General features: G+C 41.4%; 1 protein-coding gene across 5 annotated transcripts; it reads right to left on the reverse strand.

Annotated features, from left to right (window-relative positions):
- Positions 1-500: 500 nt before the first annotated feature.
- On the reverse strand, positions 501-23,381 carry LOC114426309 (interferon alpha/beta receptor 2-like). Of its 5 annotated transcripts, none has more exons than XM_028393617.1 (8): positions 23,052-23,381; positions 22,097-22,222; positions 21,354-21,486; positions 19,849-20,012; positions 17,521-17,669; positions 17,174-17,333; positions 13,970-14,085; positions 501-1,712 (listed from the first exon to the last, which is right to left on the reverse strand). In XM_028393617.1, exons 2-8 carry the CDS (start codon positions 22,143-22,145, stop codon positions 1,050-1,052), a joined length of 1,434 nt encoding a protein of 477 aa, XP_028249418.1. In that variant the 5' UTR covers positions 22,146-22,222; positions 23,052-23,381; the 3' UTR covers positions 501-1,049. The 5 variants fall into 5 exon arrangements, with proteins under 5 accessions (XP_028249418.1, XP_028249421.1, XP_028249420.1 ...); XM_028393620.1 differs by lacking the exon at positions 23,052-23,381 and adding an exon at positions 22,798-23,021; XM_028393619.1 differs by lacking the exon at positions 23,052-23,381 and adding an exon at positions 22,623-22,740.
- Between the last annotated feature and the right edge of the window lie 125 nt (positions 23,382-23,506).

Raw genomic sequence — 23,506 nt, forward strand, 5'->3', positions numbered from 1 at the left:
CACTGCTACACAATGGAGTCAATAAACCTGACTTTCATTTGTCTCATACCTTAATTTTATTGGGTATTTTGTGTTCATATAACTGTGTGTAGGAAATTGTTAGGATTGTTGCCATTTTACAAACATATCTTACATGTAACAGCATGAATTGTGAAATGTACATAAGTCAGCTGAGTAACACTGAATCATTACATATTTGTCAGCTTAAATATACATTCAATTGAATTTTTATTAGAGCTGTTTGAACAAAATCTAAATTTTAATAATATACTATGAACTGTACTATGCCATAATGTGTACAATTGTATTTAGTAAAATAAACATGTATGTAACCAAGCTGATGTCACAATGCAGACATGAAGAGAAGGTAAATGACAGATGACATAAATGATAAATCACTATATGGAATAACAATGAGATACACCGTAATACTGTGGCCACATGAAAGCATACAAGCTTTACAAAGAAAACAATCACAAAACAAACAAAATGACAACATGCAAAACTATACTCTTTATTATGACACTGGGGGTTGAAATACTTACAGCCCAGAACAGAGTACCTGTATTATCATCATATTACCAGCAAAGTTTGGCAAATAACTAGAATAACAAATTACAAAATGTTCATTTATCGTTGATAAAGCAGCTAATAACTCTGTGGTATTCTGTGGTTAGAACTGAGGGCAGAAATCTTCAAAGTGGGCTCCAATCTGGGTGGTGTCGAGGGCAGATATATGTACATGTGGTGAACAATTCTTTTCTTTCTTTTTTGTTAGTGGTATGTTGAGAGTTGTTTGCATTGTCACTGTGAGACTACCAATCCCCAGCTACTCTTGTATGATTGTTTGTTTGCTCTACCTGTTTCAATTGGTAGTCCAGAGGTGACAATCCATTTGGAAAGGAGGCTCCATTAATATGTATTTCCAAGAAGGTAAAATATTTCAATTCAGATAAAATACTAATCCTTGATTTAGTCCCTTGGTTTTTGTCTCTTTCACTACATGCAGTGGCAATAAAACAAAACAGAAAAACAATGAGTTTCACTTCTTAAGAATACTTAAGACTACAAAAATTATGTGAGACATCTGTATGTGGGCGCTTCATATAATCAGAGCACTCATCTATTTCCTCTACCTCCTTTTCTTTTACTGCAGCAACTTCCTTGGTTTCTTGATGTTGTAAAGGCAGAAAAGGAGTTGTGGTACACTGTGGCCCTACCTCTGCCAAGCTAAAATGCAGCTCTTCCTCCTCCTGTCTGCCAAATGTTAATGTAAAGAGGTTCACATCCTGTTTGGTGCCACTTCCACCCACTTTCTTCTCTTCACGCACATTGATTTTTTCTTCAGTCAAAGTGTGCTTAAGTTCGGCACTTGTACGAGTTTCTGTTGATTTCTGTACTTTATGGTGAGGGTCAGAGCAGTCTGATTGCTGGTTTAGGGAGGAACTAGATGGTGATTTTGGCTTTGTGGATAAAGGAGCAGACAGAGATGATGAAGAGGAGGAAGCTGAGAGTAGGTTAGTCCCCTCCTGCAGTTTATAACCTCCTGTGCTCTCATAGCTGCTCTCTGTTGCACTTTCCTCATCATCTTCATCTGATAATGACTCCATGCTGCTCTTCTCACCTGCAGAGGGCACTTTATTGAAAAGGGATGACAAGACTGTGCAGTGGGGTACCAGGACTAGAACCTCCTCTATGTGATGGATGGATGCCTGAGACACAGAGACAAACAAAAAAAATTGTGTCAGTTTTGTGCTTTCATATATTACGTGTAAATGGAAATGTAGGAGCTGCATAGCTATGCAGCAACATGCTCTCTATATTGTATATGCTCAGTCTGCAAATAGCCAAAATTTAAGGCAGAATAAGAGATTCTTGAAAACATTTATTATGCTAAACGCGGCCTCATGAATGTGTTTGTTTCTTTTGTTATTTGTGAGGCCTGGAATGGTGACGATAATGAATAATCAAAAGAATTTCCCCCAAGAGGACAATAAATTCTGAAGTGTAAAACCAAGAAAGACATGGCGAGATTTTAAAAATACACACTTCACAAGTACTTTCTTCAAAGCACACCTCCAAAGCACACAAATTTGTTCACTTAGCACAAGCGTTTGGTGTCGAGCACAGCAATCACCACAGCCCTCCAAACTGCACTTGTTATAACCATCAACAGTAAATGTATGCTACATTATCCTTGCTTTGAACGTTTATTTTGAATTAACATTATTTTGTTCATTGCCTCTCTTTCTACATAGACAGCTAGCTGCCTAGTAATTTGTTGATGAAGTCCCATAAAGCTAAAATCAGCAAGGGTAGCCATGCTACACAGCCAGTTAGCATTGAATGTTTTATAAATCTTTGTACATCTGCATCTGTTGTTTGTTTACAGAACAGCCTCTGCTCCCCCAGTTAGCTCCTCTCTGTCTCCACTCCTGAAGGCTATCTTCTTCCTGTTCAATGATGCCTTGATGTTGGTTGATGATGATAGTTTATTGTTCGGAAAGCAGCGTATTGACCTGGTGGGGATTAAATAATCTGTACAAAAATTAACATATTCTGTAATGTATTACAGAATATGTTCTGGCTGTAGTCTGTGAGTGTGTCTACATCCTCACCGTGAGCGTCACAGAACACGTCCCAGTCAGTCACCTCAAAACATCCCTGCAGGGTCTCCAGAGCTTCCGGTGTCCACCTCCGTACAGTTTTGGTGGTCACCGGCTGCCGCTGTATATACTGGGGTTTGAGGTGTACTAGGCTGTGGTCTGGTCTGCCCAAGGGAGGGAGAGCTATGGAGCTGTATGCCTCTTTAACATTAGCATACAGTAAATCTAGAGTTTTATTTTCTCTTGTTTTACAGTCCACAAACTGCTTGAAAGTGGGCAGAGTTGATTTAAGATTAACATGGTTAAAATCACCAGTCACTTTTCCTGTCACTTGCTTAAAACAATGCATCACACAAAGCTGTTCGAGCTGTTCTCGACACATTGCCTGGGCAGAACATTTTTCTCTGTGGTGTGCGAGAACAATTGTGTGATTGGTCGGAATATAGTTGGCGTGATGAATGTGGTGAAGTGCAAGAGCTTCTTCAGGTGCGCAGAACACACTGTACACGGCCTTGGAAGGAGAAAGTACAACGACGATGGACGGGTTATCTTAGCAGCTGGCAAACAACTCCTGTTAAGAGATTACCAAAACATGGCGCACAGAGGATAATGTCTCAAAAGTTGGCAATGCCTGCGTCTTAAGAAATTAATTCCGGTATTGATCACAGCGTTACAGTGGCTCGGCGTGCACGTTAAACACCAAAGACAGGATACATTAATCCAGACATCATATATCCACACATTCACAGAATTAAATTCAGACATACCAGAGGTCAAACAATAGTCAGCTATACCTAATCTTCTATTATCATGCTATGAGCGATTAATACATCCACTCCCTGAGCATTATTGGCTCGTTACGCCAGGTAACCATGACTGTGCAAACAATTTGCAATACAATTGCATTGTCAACCTTTGGTGTGTGATGTGTGCTGCAGTAGGAGGGCCGTATGAGGAGTCCTACACACACACTTTATGAAGTGTGAAAACTCCGTGCCGAAACAAAGTATAGTTTATTGTTCTTGTTCTTGCTACCTTGTGAGCAAGAAGAACGTTCTTTGTTCTTGTGGAGTGTGGAACAAGCTTTAAATGAAACCTTTAGACTGCTTCTTCCTCAAAGTTGCTCTGTGAATGTTCTTAAATCATTTCTTAAATCATCATTCAAGTCTTTTAAGAGTCCTTCCTAAGATTTATAGTTTTCATATTCAACCACAAACTTTATTCCTGCTCGTTCTAATCTGTAGCGTTTTATGATTTCACATCATTCATAGTTTTGAGAATGTTTCTCCTCTCTGTCACTCTGTCATGTTGTCTATGTTTAAGGAACTCTTAAGCCTGTTGAAGGTCCTATCCACTCTTTACAGTTTTTTACTGTTTAGTCTTAATTATGAGGGGAAATTCTTAGAAAATGAAAAAAAGAATTTTCTTTGAATTTCACCACTACGGGAAACAGCGCTAAGAATGTGTGTCAGTACGGCCCCTGGTTCTCTGTAAATCAGACTCAACATTGACTCTACAATTCTGCACACTTTTGCTGCGCATGTTTAGAACACAGGCTCTGGATTTTGAATCACAACACCTTCAGCTGGCAGCTAAGTTCTGAGAACAAAACAGACAAGAATGTTAGCCAGAAGGTACGCTGCTGCTTGCCTTTGTTTTTTCCCTTTTAGCCACAGATCGACCACAAGCAAGAAAAGCATCACTACTTACAATTCAAATGCATCTTGTGCTTCCCCCCCTTGCTGTGCTTTCCTGTTACTTTACTCAGAAAAGATAAAGTGTGCTGCTTCTTGTCAAACCACAAATAAAAACTGCACACTTATTGTAACGTAAACAGACTAACCAATAATTGTAATGCAACGCAAAGTGTCGGATAAAGATGTGTGATGTTCTATAACACTTATTGTGAAGTCTATCCAATATTATTGTTTTCTGTTTTTTTATATAGGTACAGTTTTCCTGGGGCTGTCAAAGTTATCATTTTTTTGACTTCTTAATCTATGCGCTTTCTGCAAATAAACCTTCAGCCAATTGTTTAGTTTGGGAATCAGACAGGGATACGTAACACAGACAGTAAGAAGAAATGAATATTGAGCAGAAATTAGTGTTTCCCCCAAAAAAGATTTTGGCTACAAAAATAGCATTTTTGTTTATATATTTATTACAACTGCAAGGGGAAGCAACTCTAACCACTATTAATCCTCATTATTCTGTGTTTTGTTAGGTGAAAGATTTTATTTTGTATGATGTTGTTATGTGGTGTGGGTCCACATATCTAGAAGTGTGTCCCTAACATGAAGTTTTCATTTCTGTATGCATATTACTGTAATGTGTTTTATAAGTACTTATGTGTTAAGTAAGTTTTACAGAAGATCAAAAGAAGACGGGTATACTGAATGTATTGAGAAGTGTGTAATTTCCCTACTTCTCATAGACTTTTGTAATTCATTTCCTTTGTTAGCTGTTGTCTGCTCTTTGGAGACAGCTCTGGTTGATATCAAGCTAAGGTTGTAAATCCAGATATTGATTGAAAGGATGTGTTCATCCCCAGGACCCCACTTTACGACCCACCCTTCCTGTGAGTTTGTTTTCCTGGTCACTTTCAGATCTGACCCACAGCTTATGAGATGTTAGGACTTAAAGTGAACTTACATGGGGGAAGAGGTGTAAGCTTTTATGGGGCGTCATAAAGTCGCTCGTATGGTACAGTGATCATTCTCCTGGAGAACTTATCTTCAACTTAGGTTTACGACTGACAAAAGGGGACCCCCTGCTATTTCTTTCTGTTTTCTCCTGACTCTAAGGTTTAACCATTACCAAATAAGGTAAACTAAATATCAGTTGAGCTGACCCTATTGGTGCAGAATTAGGGAAGGACATGATTTTATGGGATCTCAAGATAGGATAAAAGGTGTTTACAAGAATGGCATATTGTTCCCTGGCTGTGAGGCTAGGCAACCACAGAGGCCTCTGTTTTGTTTGACTCAGAATTTGCTTCATTACTGTTAGAATAAATTGTAATTTTGAGACCAGATATTGTCCACTTCTTCTTAATCAAAGAACCGGGGAAGATGAACGAAAGGATCCAGAAGATTTTTATGTCCCGAACAATTTGCAGGAGGAATATGGTACATGTCTGTTTGGCATTTGGCCAATTATTACTCACTGCTATTGTAATACCTTTAAGCCTGATATTGAATTTTTGATTCCTTTTAATCAGAATCAGAATCGTGTTTATTGCCATGTAAGTGAAGAAGTTTCACATTACTAGGAATTCTCCTTAGTGATTGGTGCATACATAAAACGTATAACAATTAACATGAAATAAGAAGGATGCATGGGTTAAAAAATAAAATAAGATAAAATAAGGTAAAAGTAAAACAAAGTAAGGTTATAAATTGAAATGACAAATTGCCCCTTGGGGACAAATAAAGTTTTCTGAAGCAGAATCTGAATGACATTACAGACATACAATGAAGATGAGTAGTGGTTGTAATGGCAAATATAGACCCTGATATGAACAGTGTAACAGGTACCACATGGATCAGTGAGGTGATACTAGTGTGCAAAGTAGTGCAAGATGGAAGTAACACAGTCAATCAACAGTCAACAGTCAACAGTCAAATAGCAGAGGGGAAGAAGCTGTTCTTGTGGTCCTGGCCTGAATGGTCTGTTACCTCATGCCTGAAGGGAGTGGCTCAAAGAGTCCATGTCCAGGTTGAGAAGGGTCAGCTGTGATCTGACCTGCAGGCCTCAGAGTCCTGGAGATGTACATGTCTTGGAGAGATGCTAGGCTGCAGCCGATCACCTTCCCAGCAGAACACACAACACACTGTAGTCTGTGCTTGTCCCTGGCCATGGCCCCAGTGTACCATACGGTGATGGAGGAGGTGAGGATGGACTCAATGATGGCTGTGTACAACTGAACCATCATCCTGGCTAGCACCTTGAGTTTCCTCAGCTCCCACAGGAAGAACATCCTCTGCTGGGCCTTTTTAGTGAGGGAGCTGATGGTGAGCTCCCACTTGAGGTCCTGGGTGATGGTGGTACCCAGGAAGTGGAAGGAGTCAACTTTGGAGATGGGAGTGTCTGTCAGGGTGAGCGATGGAGCTGGCACTTTCCGAAAGTCTATGGTCATCTCCACTGTCTCCTGGGCTCCAGGTTGTTCTTAGCACACCAGGACACCAGACAGTCCACCTCTCTCCTGTAGGCAGACTCATCCCCTTCTGAGATGAGTCCAATGCAGTGTTAATTTTGTTGACGAAATCATTTTCATTAGGGATGTCCCGATCAGGTTTTTTTGCCTTTGAGTCCGAGTCCGAGTCATTTGATTTTGAGTATCTGCCGATACCGAGTCCCGATCCGATACTTTCAAGATTCTCTATAAAGGCAGTAAATAGGATTTCAGACACGCAGCAGCTCATCGAGACCTTGCACCAAAAGCAACTGTCATACCTAGGCCTGTCATGATAACAGATTTTGCTGGGTGATTAATTGCCAAGAGAAATTATTGCGACAATCGATAATATTGTCGTTTTGAGACCATGTTCAACTAATATAATGAATAAACATTATTATTATTATTGTTATTATTAATGATATTAATATTATTATTATGAGTAGTGGTAGGCCTATTACCATGGCTTATCTGAGCATAGTCAATGGAGTTAAGTCAAACCAACTAGCATGTCATGAGCAACAGAGAGCCAAACACGCACTTTCTGGGAGTGGGCTCACCTGTACGCACATGTGCTTGTGTGCGCATGCGTTTGCGTTTGCATGTGTGTATGCGCATCAGGCCGCTGCAGACAGCTGCAGTGAATTTTACAAACGCCACCATGTAGACAGAAACACATAGAAACTGATAGCAGAGATGGCACAAGAACTAGAATGGGTGGCGCTGCAGCGAGTGCCGCCAGTAAGAAGGCAGAGAACTTCACTCGTACAACGCGGACTCTCTCTGATAGCAGGTTCTATACATGAGCATGTTTAGTGTCGTGGTGAATTGTGGCAAAGTGTTGAACCGGTGTTGAGCAGCTTCACAGCTCTCTGTGTTGCTGTAACGTCCAAGCCCTGCAGCGCTGTGACGCACCGTGGCGACGCAGACAGCGAGCTGACAGTGGTCTGCTCAGAACATCCCGTAAACGTTACACAATGAGTTAAAAAAATAATAACTACCTGTTGATTTGACACATTTTAAGACAGAAGCCGCGGGCCATATAAAGTCCGACGGCCTTTATACGCTACGACGCACCGGAGTGACGCCTTTTGTCATCCAGTTTCTTTGGCAGCGAGAGGGAGAGAGAGAGAAAGAGAGGAAAACAAACCAGCATGCAAATGTAATTTATCGCGGCCGAAAAACTTATCGAGCCCATTTAATTTATCGTGCAATTAATTGATTTATTGTTTATAGTGACAGGCCTAGTCATACCCCTACACTACAGGACACAGAGCCACCCTGCACAGAAGGCGTTAACTTTGAGAGCCCTAATAAATATATATCCGAGTCCTGATCGGGAGGTAACATCCGATTCCGATCGAGTCTGAAATCACGTAATCAGGCCCGATTTCTGAATTTTTTTTTTTTTTTTCTGTTATCACGTCACAGTTACAAAAGACCTCAGAAGATAACAGTGGACCACCAAGTGCAAATAAAGGGAGGGTGGCCCAGCAGCATATTTCAGCAACTCTTAAGTGCTGCAAAGTACAAAAGTGACTCTAAAGAGCAACAGACTAAGGAGGAAGCTATAGCAAAATGGATTGGTTGCACAGGATTACCAGTCACTACAGTTGAAGATGAGGACTTTGTTTTTATGATGGAAACAGTGGACAGGAAGCTCACCGTTCCAAAGAAAACAAAAATAAGCAATCTGATAGACACATATTATGAAGGTGAAGTACAAAAATTCAAAAGGAGATTGGCTGCTGCCCGAAGAATAGCTATTGGCATTGACTGGCTATTAGTTCATGCTACTTTTGTGTAGAACAAAATAAGCCAGAACATATATTTTTGGCCCTGGAACAAGTGGCACATCCACACACTGCACAATCCATCAAAGCATGTGTAAATCAATGTATGCAAGATTGGGGCATATCAGATGAGAAGATCATCACTGTGATCACAGACAATGGCAGTAATATGGTGGCAGCATTTAAACGCATCACACCAGAGGGAGAAGCAACCACCACCCAATGGCTGAAAGTGACTGTGAGCCTGAAACTGATGACATGCGGTGAGCCATTTGTTTCATTAATTTACATGAAAGTGAATTATTGCATAAATATGATATTATATTGTTCTAGTGTTGTATTGCATTTTCCCCACAAGATCTGTAATCTAAGACAATTGCTTAATAAATTACAATAATTTATTAATCCCACAAGTAATCCACCATAAACTGTTTGTAATTTACATTTGTCTGTGTTCATCCTTTTTAGATACCAACATATTGACATGGATATACAACGAATGCCATGTGTGGTGCATACATTACAGCTTGTTGTCCACACAATAGAGAAGGAGGCAAGTGTCAAGAGAGTCCTTGATAAAGCACGGTCAGTGGTAATGCTTAGCAAGTCCTCGGTTGCAATACAAAGAATTTTGGATGAATGTGGCCTTACTGTTGTAAATGACTGCCCTACACGATGGTCAAGCATTTTCAACATGGTTACAAGACTCCTTAAAATTAAAGACTCAGTCTGCAAAATTGCGAATGACATGGGATGGGACAGCTTGCTCCCTAGTGAGTGGCAAAAGCTGAAGTCAACTTCTGCTGCCTTTTGCAGAACACACTCAAACCCTTCAGAGTGACACCATGTCCCTTGTGGTTCCTGCTCTTTTTGACCTCCTCCTCCACCTTGCTGACTTTGAAGAGAACACTAGCCACCGAGACCTTGCTGCTCTTGCACGGAAAATGACAGGAAGCATTAGCCACCTTCTTAACCCCGTGCAGTCTCTAACCTTCCGTTCCTTTCTGTCCTTCCTAGAAAACGTCGTCTCTGTTCAATTACACAATCATCTCAAAACACAAAATCTATATGAAAAATTACAATCTGGATTTCGAACATCACACAGCACGGAAACTGCACTCATTAGAATCAGTACTGATCTGTTAATGCCTCTGACTCTGGACACCCATCTCTTCTCATCCTTCTCGACCTCACTGCTGCAATCGATACTGTCGACTACCACATCCTCCTCCACCGTCTTCAGCATTACATTGGACTCAATAACACTGCTCTCCACTGGTTTCAGTCATACCTCACAGGGTGGATCGAGTTTGTAGCCCTGGTGGCTACAAAATCCCGGCCCGATACTGTGACCAGTTGGGTCCCCCAGCAGACATGGAATCTTGTTCCATTGCTATGCTGATGACACACAACTGTACATTAAGGTTTCCCCTTCCTCCACCCCATCTGCCAACATCACATGCCTCTCTTCCTGCCTGGAGGAGATAAAGGTGTGCTGAATAGCTCCAAAACTCAGCCATTCAAATTGGCACCTCTCACCAGCTTTGCTCCTCCCCCATCACCTCCATACCATTCTGTGGCCACTACATCCCCCACAGCCCCTCCGTTACAAACCTGGGAGTCAAATTTGATCCCCAGCTCACCTTTAAAACCCACATTAACCAAACATGCAAAACCTCCTTCTTCCACCTCCGTAACATTGCCAAACTCTGCCCTTCCCTCTCACACCCAGCTGCAGAAAAGCTTGCCAATGCTTTGGTCTCCTCCAAGCTGGACTACAGCAATGCACTCCTCATTGGGATTCCTGGCAGGAGCCAACAAAAGCTACAGTATGTACCCAACAGCGCTGCTGGGATCCTGATCTTCACACACTCCATTGGCTCCCCATCCGTTCCCGTATAAAATACAAACTCCTCCTTCACACTCACCTATGCAAAATCCCCATTGTGGGACTAATAAAGGTTTCTTAATCTTAATAACCTATGTCACCACGGTAGTGCCCCTGATTATCGCAGAGAATTCCTCTCTCCGCACACAAACTGCAGCCTCTCAGGACTCATCTGAAAAGCATGGGTGACAGGGCCTTTGCAGCCAGACCACCTCAGAGTGCCACAGACGGTGGATACTTTTAAAAAAAAGGCCTACAGACTTTTTCATGAAGCCTATTCTGACTAGGACATTTTTTGCTGGTTTTCTTTATGTTCTTCTTTTATTATTTTATCTCCTATTTATTGATTAGTTTTATACAATTGCCTTGCTGATTTTATGTAGTAATTTGAGAATTGCTGTCAAATGTAAAGTGCATTATAAATGGAAGACAGCATGCCTTGTTCTTGTGCCCAAGACCAAACATCCAATCACACAGAGCGACTACAGACCAGTTGCTCTGACTTCACATGTGATGAATTCTCTGGAGAGGCTGGTACTGAAACACCTGCGTGCTGTTGTTGAACCATCGCTGGACCCCCTGCAGTTTGCTTACCAGCCCCGTATTGGAGTGGAGGACTGCATCATCTACCTGCTGCACAGAGTCCACACCTACTTAGAGGCAGGCAACACTGTTAGAATCATGTTCTTTGATTTTTCCAGTGCGTTCAACACCGTGCAGCCTGCCCTTTTGAAGGGAAAGCTCCTGGACATGCAGGTAGAGACCCCACTGGTCACCCAGATCACCAACTGTCTCACAGGTTGACCACAATTTGTGAGGCTGAGGAAGACTCGAACACAATAGTGAGCAGCACGGGGGCACCCCAGGGCACAGTACTGTCTCCATTCCTGTTCACACTCTATACATCGGACTTCAGACACTGCTCACAGTCCTGCCACCTGCAGAAGTTCTCGAACGACTCTGCCATTGTGGGCTGTATCAGCAGAGGTCGGGAGGCGGAGTACATGAGTGTGGTGGACAGCTTTGTGGAGTGGTGTGGACAAAACCACCTGCAGCTGAATGTCAAAAAAACAAAAGAGCTGGTGGTGGACTTCAGGAAGCACCAGACACTCCCAAACCCGGTCAGCATCAAAGGTACTAACATGGACGTTGTGGACAGCTACAAAAACCTGGGTGTCCACATTGACCGCAAACTGGACTGGTCCACAAACACAGAGGAAATATACAAGAAGGGACAGAGTCGCCTGTATAGGAGACTCAGGTCCTTTAACGTCTGCCAAACCATGCTGCAGATGTTTTACCACTCAGTGGTCTCCAGCGTCATCTTCTACACTGTAGTGTGCTGGGACAGCAGGATGAAGACGGCTGACACCAACAGACTCAACAAGCTCATTAGGAAGGCTGGCTCGGTACTGGTAGTGGAGCTGGAGTCTGTGGTGGAGGTGACAGAGAGGAGGATACTGAGGAAACTCCTGCCTGACACACTGCTGTCCTACAGAAGCACATTCAGTGGTAGACTGAGACTACCGAGAAGCAGCACAGAACGCCACAGGAGGCCCTTCCTGCCAGTGGCCATCAGACTGTACGAGTAAGCTGCAAAAAAATTTCCCCCCGTACAATTGACACTAGAAGGGAACCTATCATTTGAGACCAGAATGGTTTTTTGTACCAGGCTATAAACATGTTAATTTCTGCTGTGAAGTTGTCCATTTTAACATGGGAGTCTATGGGAAATGGCTCGCTTTTGGAGCCAGCCCCCAGCAACTGCGGCGTGAATTACAAGTTTTGACACTTTCGCATGGGCTTCAAGTCTGAGCCCTGAAGGTTGCCGCTTGGATTGTACACACATACAGGAGGCAATACACATTGGTCAAGTTAGCTTGAGTGACAGACCTTACAGCCAATCACAGCTAACCCGCTAGTTAGCGGGGTAAGATTGAGACACAAATTACTACACCAACATCTAGGAGGACAAGAGACAGCTAAGGACAAGACAGCTAAGGTTGGTGGTTCGATCCCAATTCCTCCCTAACCCTCCAGTGTCTTTGCTGGGCTGCCTTAAGCATAATAAAGGTTTCAATTATTATTAGAGAACGCTGTCTCAGAGGAGTCTGAAGGTGAGGCAGTAAATGTAAGAACTCTGCATCACAGTGAATTAGTGAAGCCACTTACTGCCACAATGTAATATCTGCAGATAAATAGTTCATATCCATCATGTACCCTCACACACCACCTTAGCACCTATGTTGTTAACAAAGTTAGTTAGGGAGATGTATGCTAGCGCAAGTCAGCTATCTTTTTAGCAGTCTCACAATCCTGTGATCTACCTACGCTCACCACCACTGTTGTTTTTACCATTCCATATTAAGATGCAGAAAAAAATCTTAATATTTTTCTTTCTACTTTCTCCTCCTTTCTACTTACAAATCAGGGGGGTACTGAAAAAAATGTGGGTGAATTGTAACAATATGAGTGAGTGGCATAAATGGGTTACAGTGTTGATCAGGGACAGGCATAGTGGAAAGTGTAGATAAATGTAGATAATGCAGTGTGATTCAGAAACACTAAGCTATACCTGTATGCACTGAGCAAGCATAACATGTCCTGGTAAAGTTTATATGTCATAAATAAGAGAGGTGTGTCAAACACATTTAGTTATGTTCAGCTTCAGTCTTGCTTAGATACCTGCACCTGAAACCTCATCCCCCACACTTTTGTAAAGCTTGCTACACCCCTGAATACAAGGTAAGGCAATGTATGTAAAGGTGCCATGATACACTTCCATAAAACTGAGACAAAAGCCCAGACTTAGATCCTGGTTGTTTAAATAAAAAAGGAGACTCACTGACACCATTTATTAAAAATGTCTTTGAATAGATGGACTCTAAGGCCCCGTCCAAGACAAGTGAGATTGAGATTGATAGCTTTTAAGCTGGATATGTTCAGACCTATTTTCAAATCTGGCTATCACACACGCGTGTAGGAGGACAGCATGCGTTGTGCCTTTTTTGCGGTTCAAAACGCAGTTTATTCCTTTGTAGCTATGTTGAAAATAAACTCTGGGCAAAGCTGTCGTAGTTCGACAGATGTTTACACATGGCCTTTGTACGTGACCTGGACACTGTCTCAGTGAACTCGGAAGTATTACATCGCTAGCAGGATGTGCTAGCCGGATTTGCGTTCAGACCTGAGCCATATTTAAGCCAATCTGGCTAAACCCACCTCCGAGAGGTGGATTGAAATCAATCCATATATATCCGGATTCACATTGTTCACACTAAGAAAAAACTATATGGATATGTCCAGATATGGCCTCTAGCTGGAATGATTGTTCACAGGGTCCAATCCGGCCTAAATAAACTGCTAATCCTGGAGATTCATACATTTTTATCATTCATAGAAAATTTTACAGGTTGACAATTTTTAAGTACCATTGGATGTATGTTTTTTGCAACCTGCTTTCAACTAGACACTTTATACCCAAAAATTAACAATTGCTACTTACTAGGACCAATGGCAGAGGCTGTCTTTTCATGCAGATGAAACCAGCATAGGTAAGCAGTGCCACAGGAACCAGTGCAGCTATTACCAGCAAGCACGCAATGGCTGAGATCAATGGATCTGTACAGAAGAAAGAAAAATTTTCATCAAAAGACATGTGGAAGTGATCAATTAGCAACTCTTAAAATAGGTTATAAGACTAAGAAATAAAAGACTATTAAGTATTAGTTACATCTGGACATGTTTTAAAGGAGGGACCTCCACACAAAACCTTTAAAAGTTCAAAATGTATAACTTGTATTTATTATTAAAGTCAGTCATACCATATATGTCATATATTGGTGATTTTGTCTTTGCTAGTATAATGTAAACCCTGTACAGAGTGATATGGCCAACTGTTTTTGTAGTGACGTATTTATGGATTCTTCCATGTTACTACACAGTTACAGTGTCCTGGAAGTTATAGCCCAAAAATACAGGTTGCTTTCGAGTCTTGTGTGGAATAATGACATAGCAGAATCTGCCTGTGCACACTGTCATGCTTAGTGTTTTTGCTGTATCCCGTCTTGTTTCCAGTGTTTATTAATTTTCTGCCTTTGTGATTACCTGCCTTTCACCAATTAGTTAAAACTATGTCTTGTATATGGACACCTGTGTTTCTCCCATGCTATTGCCTTGTATACCTCTACCTTTGCCTTACTCTGGCTCTGGAAAATAATGGAAAAAATTTACTTCCACCTGACCACCTTTATAACCTGATGGTTATAAAGTGCCTACCGCGGGAGTTTACAGCCATACTGCTTGTAGCTGTGTACACTCCCCTGTGCTCAACAACCAGAGCGAGGCATTGAATGCCTCATCTTGGCAGGTGATTTCAACCATGCAGACCCCAAGACTGTTTTTCAAAAAGCCATAGACATTCCAACTCGTGACTGGACATTGTTTACACTACCCAGAGAGGCGCATACAAAGCCCTTCTCCTCCTACACCTCAGAGCTTCTGATTACATCACTGATTTGATGATTGATTACATCAATGTCCTTATTTTCCTGTACAATGGGTCAGTGGTAATAATCTTAGGCTTAATTGTTTTTTCTTCAAGGTACAGCTTTTAGTATCGGAGCTCCTAACATCTCAACTACACTGGTCGCCACCTTCAATCGACTATCCACTATATACCTGCCTCTGTCTCACCTCCTCCCTCTGCCCCCTACACAAGAACTCTTAAATTTTGTGCCTTTTATTAGGGCCCGAGCACCGAATGGTGCAAGAGCCCTATTGAAACCCTTAGGATTATTATTTTTAGGGCCCGAGCACCGAATGGTGCAAGAGCCCTATTGAAACCCTTAGGATTATTATTAGGGCCCGAGCACCGAATGGTGCAAGAGCCCTATTGAAACCCTTAGGATTATTATTATTATTTTTTTTTTTTCCCCCTCCAAGATCGCATTTTTGGAGGCCTTAACATGCCCAAAAACTCACCAAACTTGGTAGAAAAATTCATTCGCCCGAAAAATTTTGAAATTTGCTGACTTTTGAAATGCACATGGCTCTATAGCGCCCCCAACGCGTAGCCCCTCTGGCCGGTTTGACACAGGATTATGAAAATTGGCACACATATGTATCAAGACAAAAAAGTCTCTTGGACCCCCCCTCCAAACCCAACAGGAAGTCCGCCATTTGAAGGTTTGTGGCCATTTTTGGCGCTGTGCGACCCTGCTGCCAAACTTTTCACGCCTCGCATTTTTCATCGGATTGAGCTGAAATTCGCCGTGTCCACTTAGGACACCATAGGGAATAGACGCATTCCAAAACTCTTACAAAAGTCTGACGGTGTGGCCGGGGCGTGGCCTCAAAGTTTGACCATTTCTGAGGACACAGAAAGTCTCTATAACTTCTTCGTTTTCTGTCCGATCTGTACGAAATGTCACATGTATGATCAGAGTCTGACCCTAAACACATCTATACAACAATATTGAAGCTTTGAAAGAGCGCCACCTACTGGCTACACAAAATGTTGTGTTTTCATAGGTTTTTCTGCCTGCCCCCCTGGCCTGTTTTGAGTAGGGTCATGAAAATTGGCACACATGTGTATCACCCCAAGATGCACAAAAAAGTTTCTTGGACCCCCCCTCCAAACCCAACAGGAAGTCCGCGATTTTGAAATTTCTGTTAATTTTTGGCGATTTGTGACCCTTCTACAAAACTTTCCACGCCTCGCATACTTCATCCAATCAAGCTGAAAATCACTGTGTCCACTCAGGACACCATAGGGAATAGACGCATTCCAAAACTCTTACAAAAGTCTTACGGTGTGGTGGGGGCGTGGCCTCAAAGTTGACCATTCGCCATTACAAAAGAACTCCCTGTATTTTTTGCCCTAACGCGTAGCCCCTCTGGCCAGTTTGACACAGGATCATGAAAATTAGCACACATGTGTATCACCCCAAGACGCACAAAAAAGTCTCTTGGACCCCCCCCTCCAAAACCAACAGGAAGTCCGCCATTTTGACTTTTGTGGCCATTTTTTGCCTATTTGTGACCCTGCTTCAAAACTTTTCACGCCTCACATACTTCTCGCAATTGAGCTGAAATTCACTGTGTCCACTCAGGACACCATAGGGAATAGATGCATTCCAAAACTCTTTCAAAAGTATTACCGTGTGGGGGGGGAGTGGCCTCAAAGTTGACCATTCGCCATTACAAAGGAACTCGCTGTGTTTTATGCAGTACTACCCATGTACTTTATGCAATGTGGACAAAATCTTACAGTACTGCTATGGACCCGGGTCTGAACAGATATATATGCTAATAGGATGATTCGGTCATAGCGCCACCTACTGGTAGCAGGAAAGTTTGGTTGTAAACATGTGTTTGTTGTATATCTGTGGAAATGAGAGGAGGAGAGCATAGCACAGGACAGTATAGGAGACGAGAGCATAGGAGAGAAGACTGCGATGACCCTGCGGATCGCAAGGTGCGCGAGGGCCCGCAATGCTGCTTGCAGCTTTAATTTTGTGTGTACTTCATTGCAGGTACATATTATTTTTGTACTTTTTATTCTTTATTCTTAAGTATATGTTGCGAGTTTGAGAGTAACACAGTTTCAAATGTATATATGTTCTGTACATATAGCAGTATTGACAATAAAGCTAACTTTGACTGTATGTGTAAAATGCATATGGAATGGAAAATTAAACACACACACCTGCAGAAAAGATGCCATTGGTGAAAGTGCACACAGGCTGGCTAAAGTTGGACTCCTTTTTCTCTGTGGGATCTGAGAAGCGGACTGATACACAGTATTGTCTGCCAGGCGCCAAGTGTTCCAAAACCTCCCTTTTCAGAGACCTTTTTTCCTTATAGAACTGCACACACAGACACACAATGATTACTTCCTGTAAGCTAAGGTCAGAATGATTTGCAGTGTGTGCAATAAGCAGTGTCATTTGAGACTGACATGAAGTGACAGTGAATAAGCAAGTGGATTAAGGAAAGCATAAAAAAACTTGTAAGTTCCAGTGGCACAGATGGATAAACCAGTATTCTGTATACCTTTGGTTTGTCTCCATTGTTGCTCTGAATCTGGAGTTGGTAGTTTAGATTATCGTAGCTCTCTTGAAGGCGCTTCACAGGAGGGTAAAGGTCCACACACAGATGTCTACCACAGGAAATAACTGTCAGCCGTGGCAGGCCTAGGTGGGCTTGGAGATAAAAGGATGGAAATTATATATAACTTATGATAAAGGGCTTATAATAAATAAAAAATAAAAACGAATCCTACTTTGCTGCAGCTGAAAATTTGCTGAACTGAATTACTGATCAAGCTGAAATCTGGACTGAAGATAAATACATAAACAAATAAAATTAAGAATCTGAAGAAAGTCAGAATCATCTAAAGCAAAGATCCTAAATGATTTAAATTAAATATCTGTACAGTATGTTTATGACTGCATGTGTTCATGCCTGTGTGCACACAACCTCTCTCCCCCTCAAGTCATTCCACTTGATGTCCTGAATAATTACCGTAGCTAAATATTTTTATGTTTGAATGGATTCAAATGGTGAATGTAGGCTGAAATTATCACCAAAAGATATATGGAAGTATAAAATGAGGAAAGAAAGTTGGTTTAGAGAACATGGAAAGAATCTTATTATTTTATGCTACTTCGTTTTACTTATTACTTTGGGATAGCGTTTCCTCTGTCCTACCACATGCCAATAGGAAAGTTGTAGGACTTTTTGTTGTGTTTTTGTTGGTCACACAACTTCTGCCTGCACAGCGATGCAACTCCCAGCTGCCTGCATTGTTTACACCAGGGATCAGCTGATGGGCCTGAAACTGGTCACCACTCCAGAGAAAACACAGAGATGCAGAGGCAATAAAATGCTACAGAGGGAGGCTTTGAAACAATGGAGATGATGATCAGAAAGTTCACGGCATTTCTCCCCTCCATCATCATGGAAAAGTGAGGTCCTTTGTGAACAAGATGGATGAACTAACACTGTCCCAGTCAGGGGGAATATTGTGAGTGTACTGGTAGTTTTAATGTGCTTTAAGGAGAAATGGCTGCACCAGGATATACCCATTGACAATGCAACAGTTAGGGAGTTTTCTCCCCCTTCTGCTAACACCAACACTGCATGTGACACTATCCACTCTGCAAAAGCCCAGACACAGACCACATCTACATGGAGACAAAGTAGTTTTCATTTCCAAAATGTTTTCCATAAAGACAGCATTGTTTTAATAAATGTGTGCGTCTAAATTTTTCCACACAAAACCACTGAAAACGCTGTAGTACACCCGGCCCAGCCTGTGAGTGGCGCCGTACCGCTACAGGTGTGGAGTAGCATGAGGAGGAGTGCAAGTAGCTGGGGGTGCTATTAAGTACAAACTGGACTTGTGCAAGAACGTGGACACTATTTACAGGAAGGGCCAGAGTCGCCTCTATTTTCTGAGGTAGCTGAGGTCCTTCAACATCTGCAGGACGATGCTGAGGATGGTCTATGAGTGCTGTTGTTTGCTGGGGCAGCAGTCTGAGGGTGAGGGACATCAACAGACTCACTGTAATCATCAGGAAGGCCGGCCATGTTGTGGGAGAGGAACTGGACTCTCTGACAGAGGTGTCTGAGAGGAGGATGCTTTCCAAAATAAAGACTATACTGGACCATCCCTCTCACCCTCTCCACAAGATATATGCCCCAATAAACTGTATGTAGGTGTTTGGAGACTTTGTTTTGACTGACAAGTCTCAGAGACAGAGATTTTGGCTCTGTGTCTCTTAATGCATTTCTTTAGTAATTTACTGACCGTTTGAGTCAGTAAACACATTAAACAATACATTTTGTGCAAACATTTTGAAAAAAAAGCAAAAGAAAATGTAATCTTCTTAAAAACGTAAAGGAGCACTTATACACCACACTAAGTCAGTTGGATGACAAGTGCACCAGAGGCAAGATGTAGTGGCCATAGACAATTGTTCTTATCATTCCTAACTGATTCTTCCCTATCTTTGTGCCATTGTCGCTACTGGTAGCACGATGCCATACCTGCAGCCCAATCAAGTTGCACAGGCTTCAGCAACTGTATGTATGGCACATCAATACATTCCAGAAGGACATCAACAAGTTGACCAAACTCTCAATCTCACTCTAAATCACTAAAACAGTCCTGAGCTCAAATTTACATCTGCCTCTAGACAAAAAGCCTACTGTAAATCTTATTTATACATGGGCAAATACAGTTACATTACATTTCAAGGCTGGAACTAAGTGTAAGAGTGCTAAAGAAATTCTCTAATATAACTTAAATCTACAGTGCTATAGTCATTAACATCCAAGATGCTGCAACAAAATAAGTTTGAGTGCAGTGCAACTTACTGATGGGTTTAAATTCGACAGTGGCTGGTCGAGAGGTTTGTGCTCCCACCCGAGCAATAATGCTGATGATGTAGCTGTCCGTTGGGTCAGGAAAGGCTTCTGTCAAATTACAAACTGGATGCTGGACAAACTGGCAGCCAGCCACTGCCTCAGAGGAAGTTCCCCTTCAGGACCAGGAGAGAAAAGATGTCATTCTTAAAATCAAAACAGTTTTAATATCCATATGTTCCACATTGTGTATAAGAACATGGTGGACCAAGGCATCCCAGATAATGGTAAAACAAAGAAGTTATGCTGCTGATTCTTGTTTATTATACCCGTTAAATGATTATTTAAGACTCAGCCTCTCCAAAAGTATGGTGGCTTATATTAGTGGTTAGTTCTTTTTTGCTCCAATTAGGCTAATACATAAAGTTTACGCTGCATTCCAAGTAACAAATAAGAAGAAGTTGTGTTGAGTAAAAAACTATTTTTTAGTCTTTTAATAAAAGTTTTTGCATGTTATGTTTCTCCGACTTGGGATCAATCTCAACCAGGTTTGTTGATTAGTTTGTGAGGTGATCCAGCATTTTCTGCAGCACTTTGTCACCCAAGATGCACAAAAAAGCCCCCCCCCATCCAAACTCAACAGGAACTCCGACATTTTAAATTTTGTGGTTATTCTTAATGATTTCTAACCCTCCGACAAAACGCCCCCCATACTTCATCCAATTGAGCTAAAATTCACTGTGTCCACTCAGGACACCATAGGGAATAGACACATTCCAAAACTTTTAAAAGTATTATGGTGTGGCTTCAAATTTTGGTGATTTTTGTTCTTGCTCCACTAAATTTATTGACGTACTGTCACTGATCATGGGTTACGCCTTGTCCTTTAGGGCAGGGTTTTTGAACCCATGGCAACAGAGGGTAGTCTGCATCAGCGACTAATAATATAGGGATGCCAACTCCCTGGAATTCATCAGTGCAGGGTGGGAACAGTCAGCCAGACAGGCAACAATGAACTGTTGTCAGTAGATTGATAACTTTACTATCTCTGCGATCTTTTTTTTCTTCAAGTTTATGGGCAATTAGCAAACAACAAATTGCCACATAACTGCCACAAACTGGTATGTTTGTTCATGAACTGTTGTCATTGCGAGAGTTTACTGCATTCAGCTGGCTTCTGAAGCCAGTCTGTTAGTGTGTCATCCGAGTCTTTTTAAAATCTGTTAACACTGAGAAAGTTGTGTAGTGTGCCCCCAGCCTAAGGAAGTTGAGCGCAAATAATTCTGAGCTGAAGACAGATTGTGACAGCAAAAGGACAGCTGGGACAGGCGTAACTGGTCATTAGCTGCTGTTAAATTTAGTGGAACAAAAAACTCTTGTGGAACTGTAACATTTGGTCATTTGTGGTCAGCCACTTAGTTAACTGTCCTAACTGAACCTAAAGGCAGAAAGGCTGAGACTCATGCCTGGTATACACACAACACAGTGGTTGAAATACAAAGAAAGATTAAACTCACCTTTCTGTTTCAACACTGACTTGGTAGTAGACTCCTGCACGTGTACCTGGTCCTGGCTCCCATGTCAACACATGATTAAAATTGCTTGAGGTTGTCAGGTTAACATTGACAGGCATTGGCAGCTCACTCATAGCTGAAATACAAATGGGATAATGAATGCTAATGTATCCACAGGACATGTCATGCCTTGTTTCAGATCAACATAATGTAATATGTCACAACTTTGTTCCTCTTGTTCTTCTGCACACTTTGAGATATAAAATCCATTCAACTACCAAAATGTAAAGTTGTTTGGTTTGTTTTGTTAGATTGTTGGGCATGGGTGATTATGTTGTTCTTTTCAACAATTTATACTTAAACATTTTTTTCCCAAAATTCTAAGCATATCATGTCTATTAAATTCTAGTAGTCTGTATTAAACCTTAGCCTTCTTCAGTAAAGTCAGCTCACGTTTCAACATTTTCAGTAGATAAAGATTTGTCATTAGATTGTGATTGCTACATGTTGTAAATCATTTATAATTATATTAATATGCAATTAAAAACATTGTTCTGTTGCTGGTTTTTCATTCAAGAAATACATGAAACAACAAAATTTGAATATGAATTCTTGAGCTCATGCAGTGATGAGTTTTTAGGTATTTCCATCTGCAACCATCATGGTTCACTGTGGGGTAGCTGTAGCATTAAGCAACAATGCATGGAGCAGACAGTCTGTGTCTAGTAACAAATTCTACTACTTACCTGGCAGTGCAAGAGGCAGCAATGACAGCAGCAACACGTGAGCAGTCATGACGGTCAAACCATCTCTGATGCACTGTCATCAGCCTGTCCAAGAGTCACCACATCTCTCCGGGCTGTTGCTTTCACCTTTGTCAGAACAAAAGGAATAGGCCGACTTCCACTTTTACTTTCAATCACATGTAATATCATGTGGATACAGTTGCGTGCGTATACACACACACACACACACACACACACACACACACACACACCATCTGAAAAGTCGAACTCGTCCTCGTCAATAGAATGTCGCCTAACCTTTCTTTAATCAGAGTTCAAGTCATTTGCTCAACTTCTGAGAACGAATAACACTCTCGGACGTTGTCAAGATTCTCCCTTACCCACCGGAAATACATCTATAGTTAGCTAGCTAAGGGACTAGCATAGCAATACATTTATCAGTGTAACGCTAAGAATGCGTTATAGCCCCTGTAGGGTAGAAAGTCGATCCGTGACATGTAAAGGTCAGCTTGATACAGACAGTTACCTGTTCCTAGAATATCAACCAAATCCAGTATCAGCAAACAATATATGGTACAAGGTATGGTCGCTCACAGACTACACGCACCCGTGCTGCCTTCACAGACGTCCAGTAAAGTAGCAATGCCTCATTGACACCAGCATAACACGATAGTGCTTTTTGAAAATAAAGCGATACTTACACAAATACTTTAATAGTAGCCAACATATATGACAAATACTCTGTAACAGCCATAAGTATGATGTGTTTTTTAAAATGTTGAAAAATTGAACTTAAAGCTAAGCTAAAAATATGTAAGATCAAGCTACTACACACACAACTAAATAACAACTACAGCTAAAATAATAATTTAACAGGATCTCCAGGCATCCGGTTAAGTGTCCAGTTTATGTATACGACACTTCTAGGTTTAATGCTGCCTGTAAAGGTACTTACGTTGGAGTTTCCCAGCTACTATGCGCAATTTATAGGAAACCACGTGACTATGTAGGAAGGACGACAACTGTGTGGGTGTACTATTTTCAATTTAAGGTGTGTTTACAAGGCACAGAAGCCAGTAGTTCTACAATAAAAAAAAATACGCCAATTAAACTAACTTATGATGCACTGCATGAATTGTTCTCTACTGTACTGAATAGCAGGAGCACACAAATTCTATACATTTCACACACATAGCTTTTTCTCCACATATGATCAATACTTTCCTGGTCTTATATGTGTTTTACATATACATTTACATTTCCATATGTATAGTACACTGCAATTGAGACCGAACAAACCTCTCTGAAAAGAAGTTCGCTTTAAAATTATGAATATTTATCCTTCAAATTAATTTATAGAAAGAAGATGTAATGTAATGTAACAAGATTTAATAATTGCTTGTTAATTTG

This window comes from Parambassis ranga, chromosome 21 (assembly GCF_900634625.1).
Source record: "Parambassis ranga chromosome 21, fParRan2.1, whole genome shotgun sequence".
Lineage (NCBI taxonomy): Eukaryota > Metazoa > Chordata > Actinopteri > Ambassidae > Parambassis > Parambassis ranga.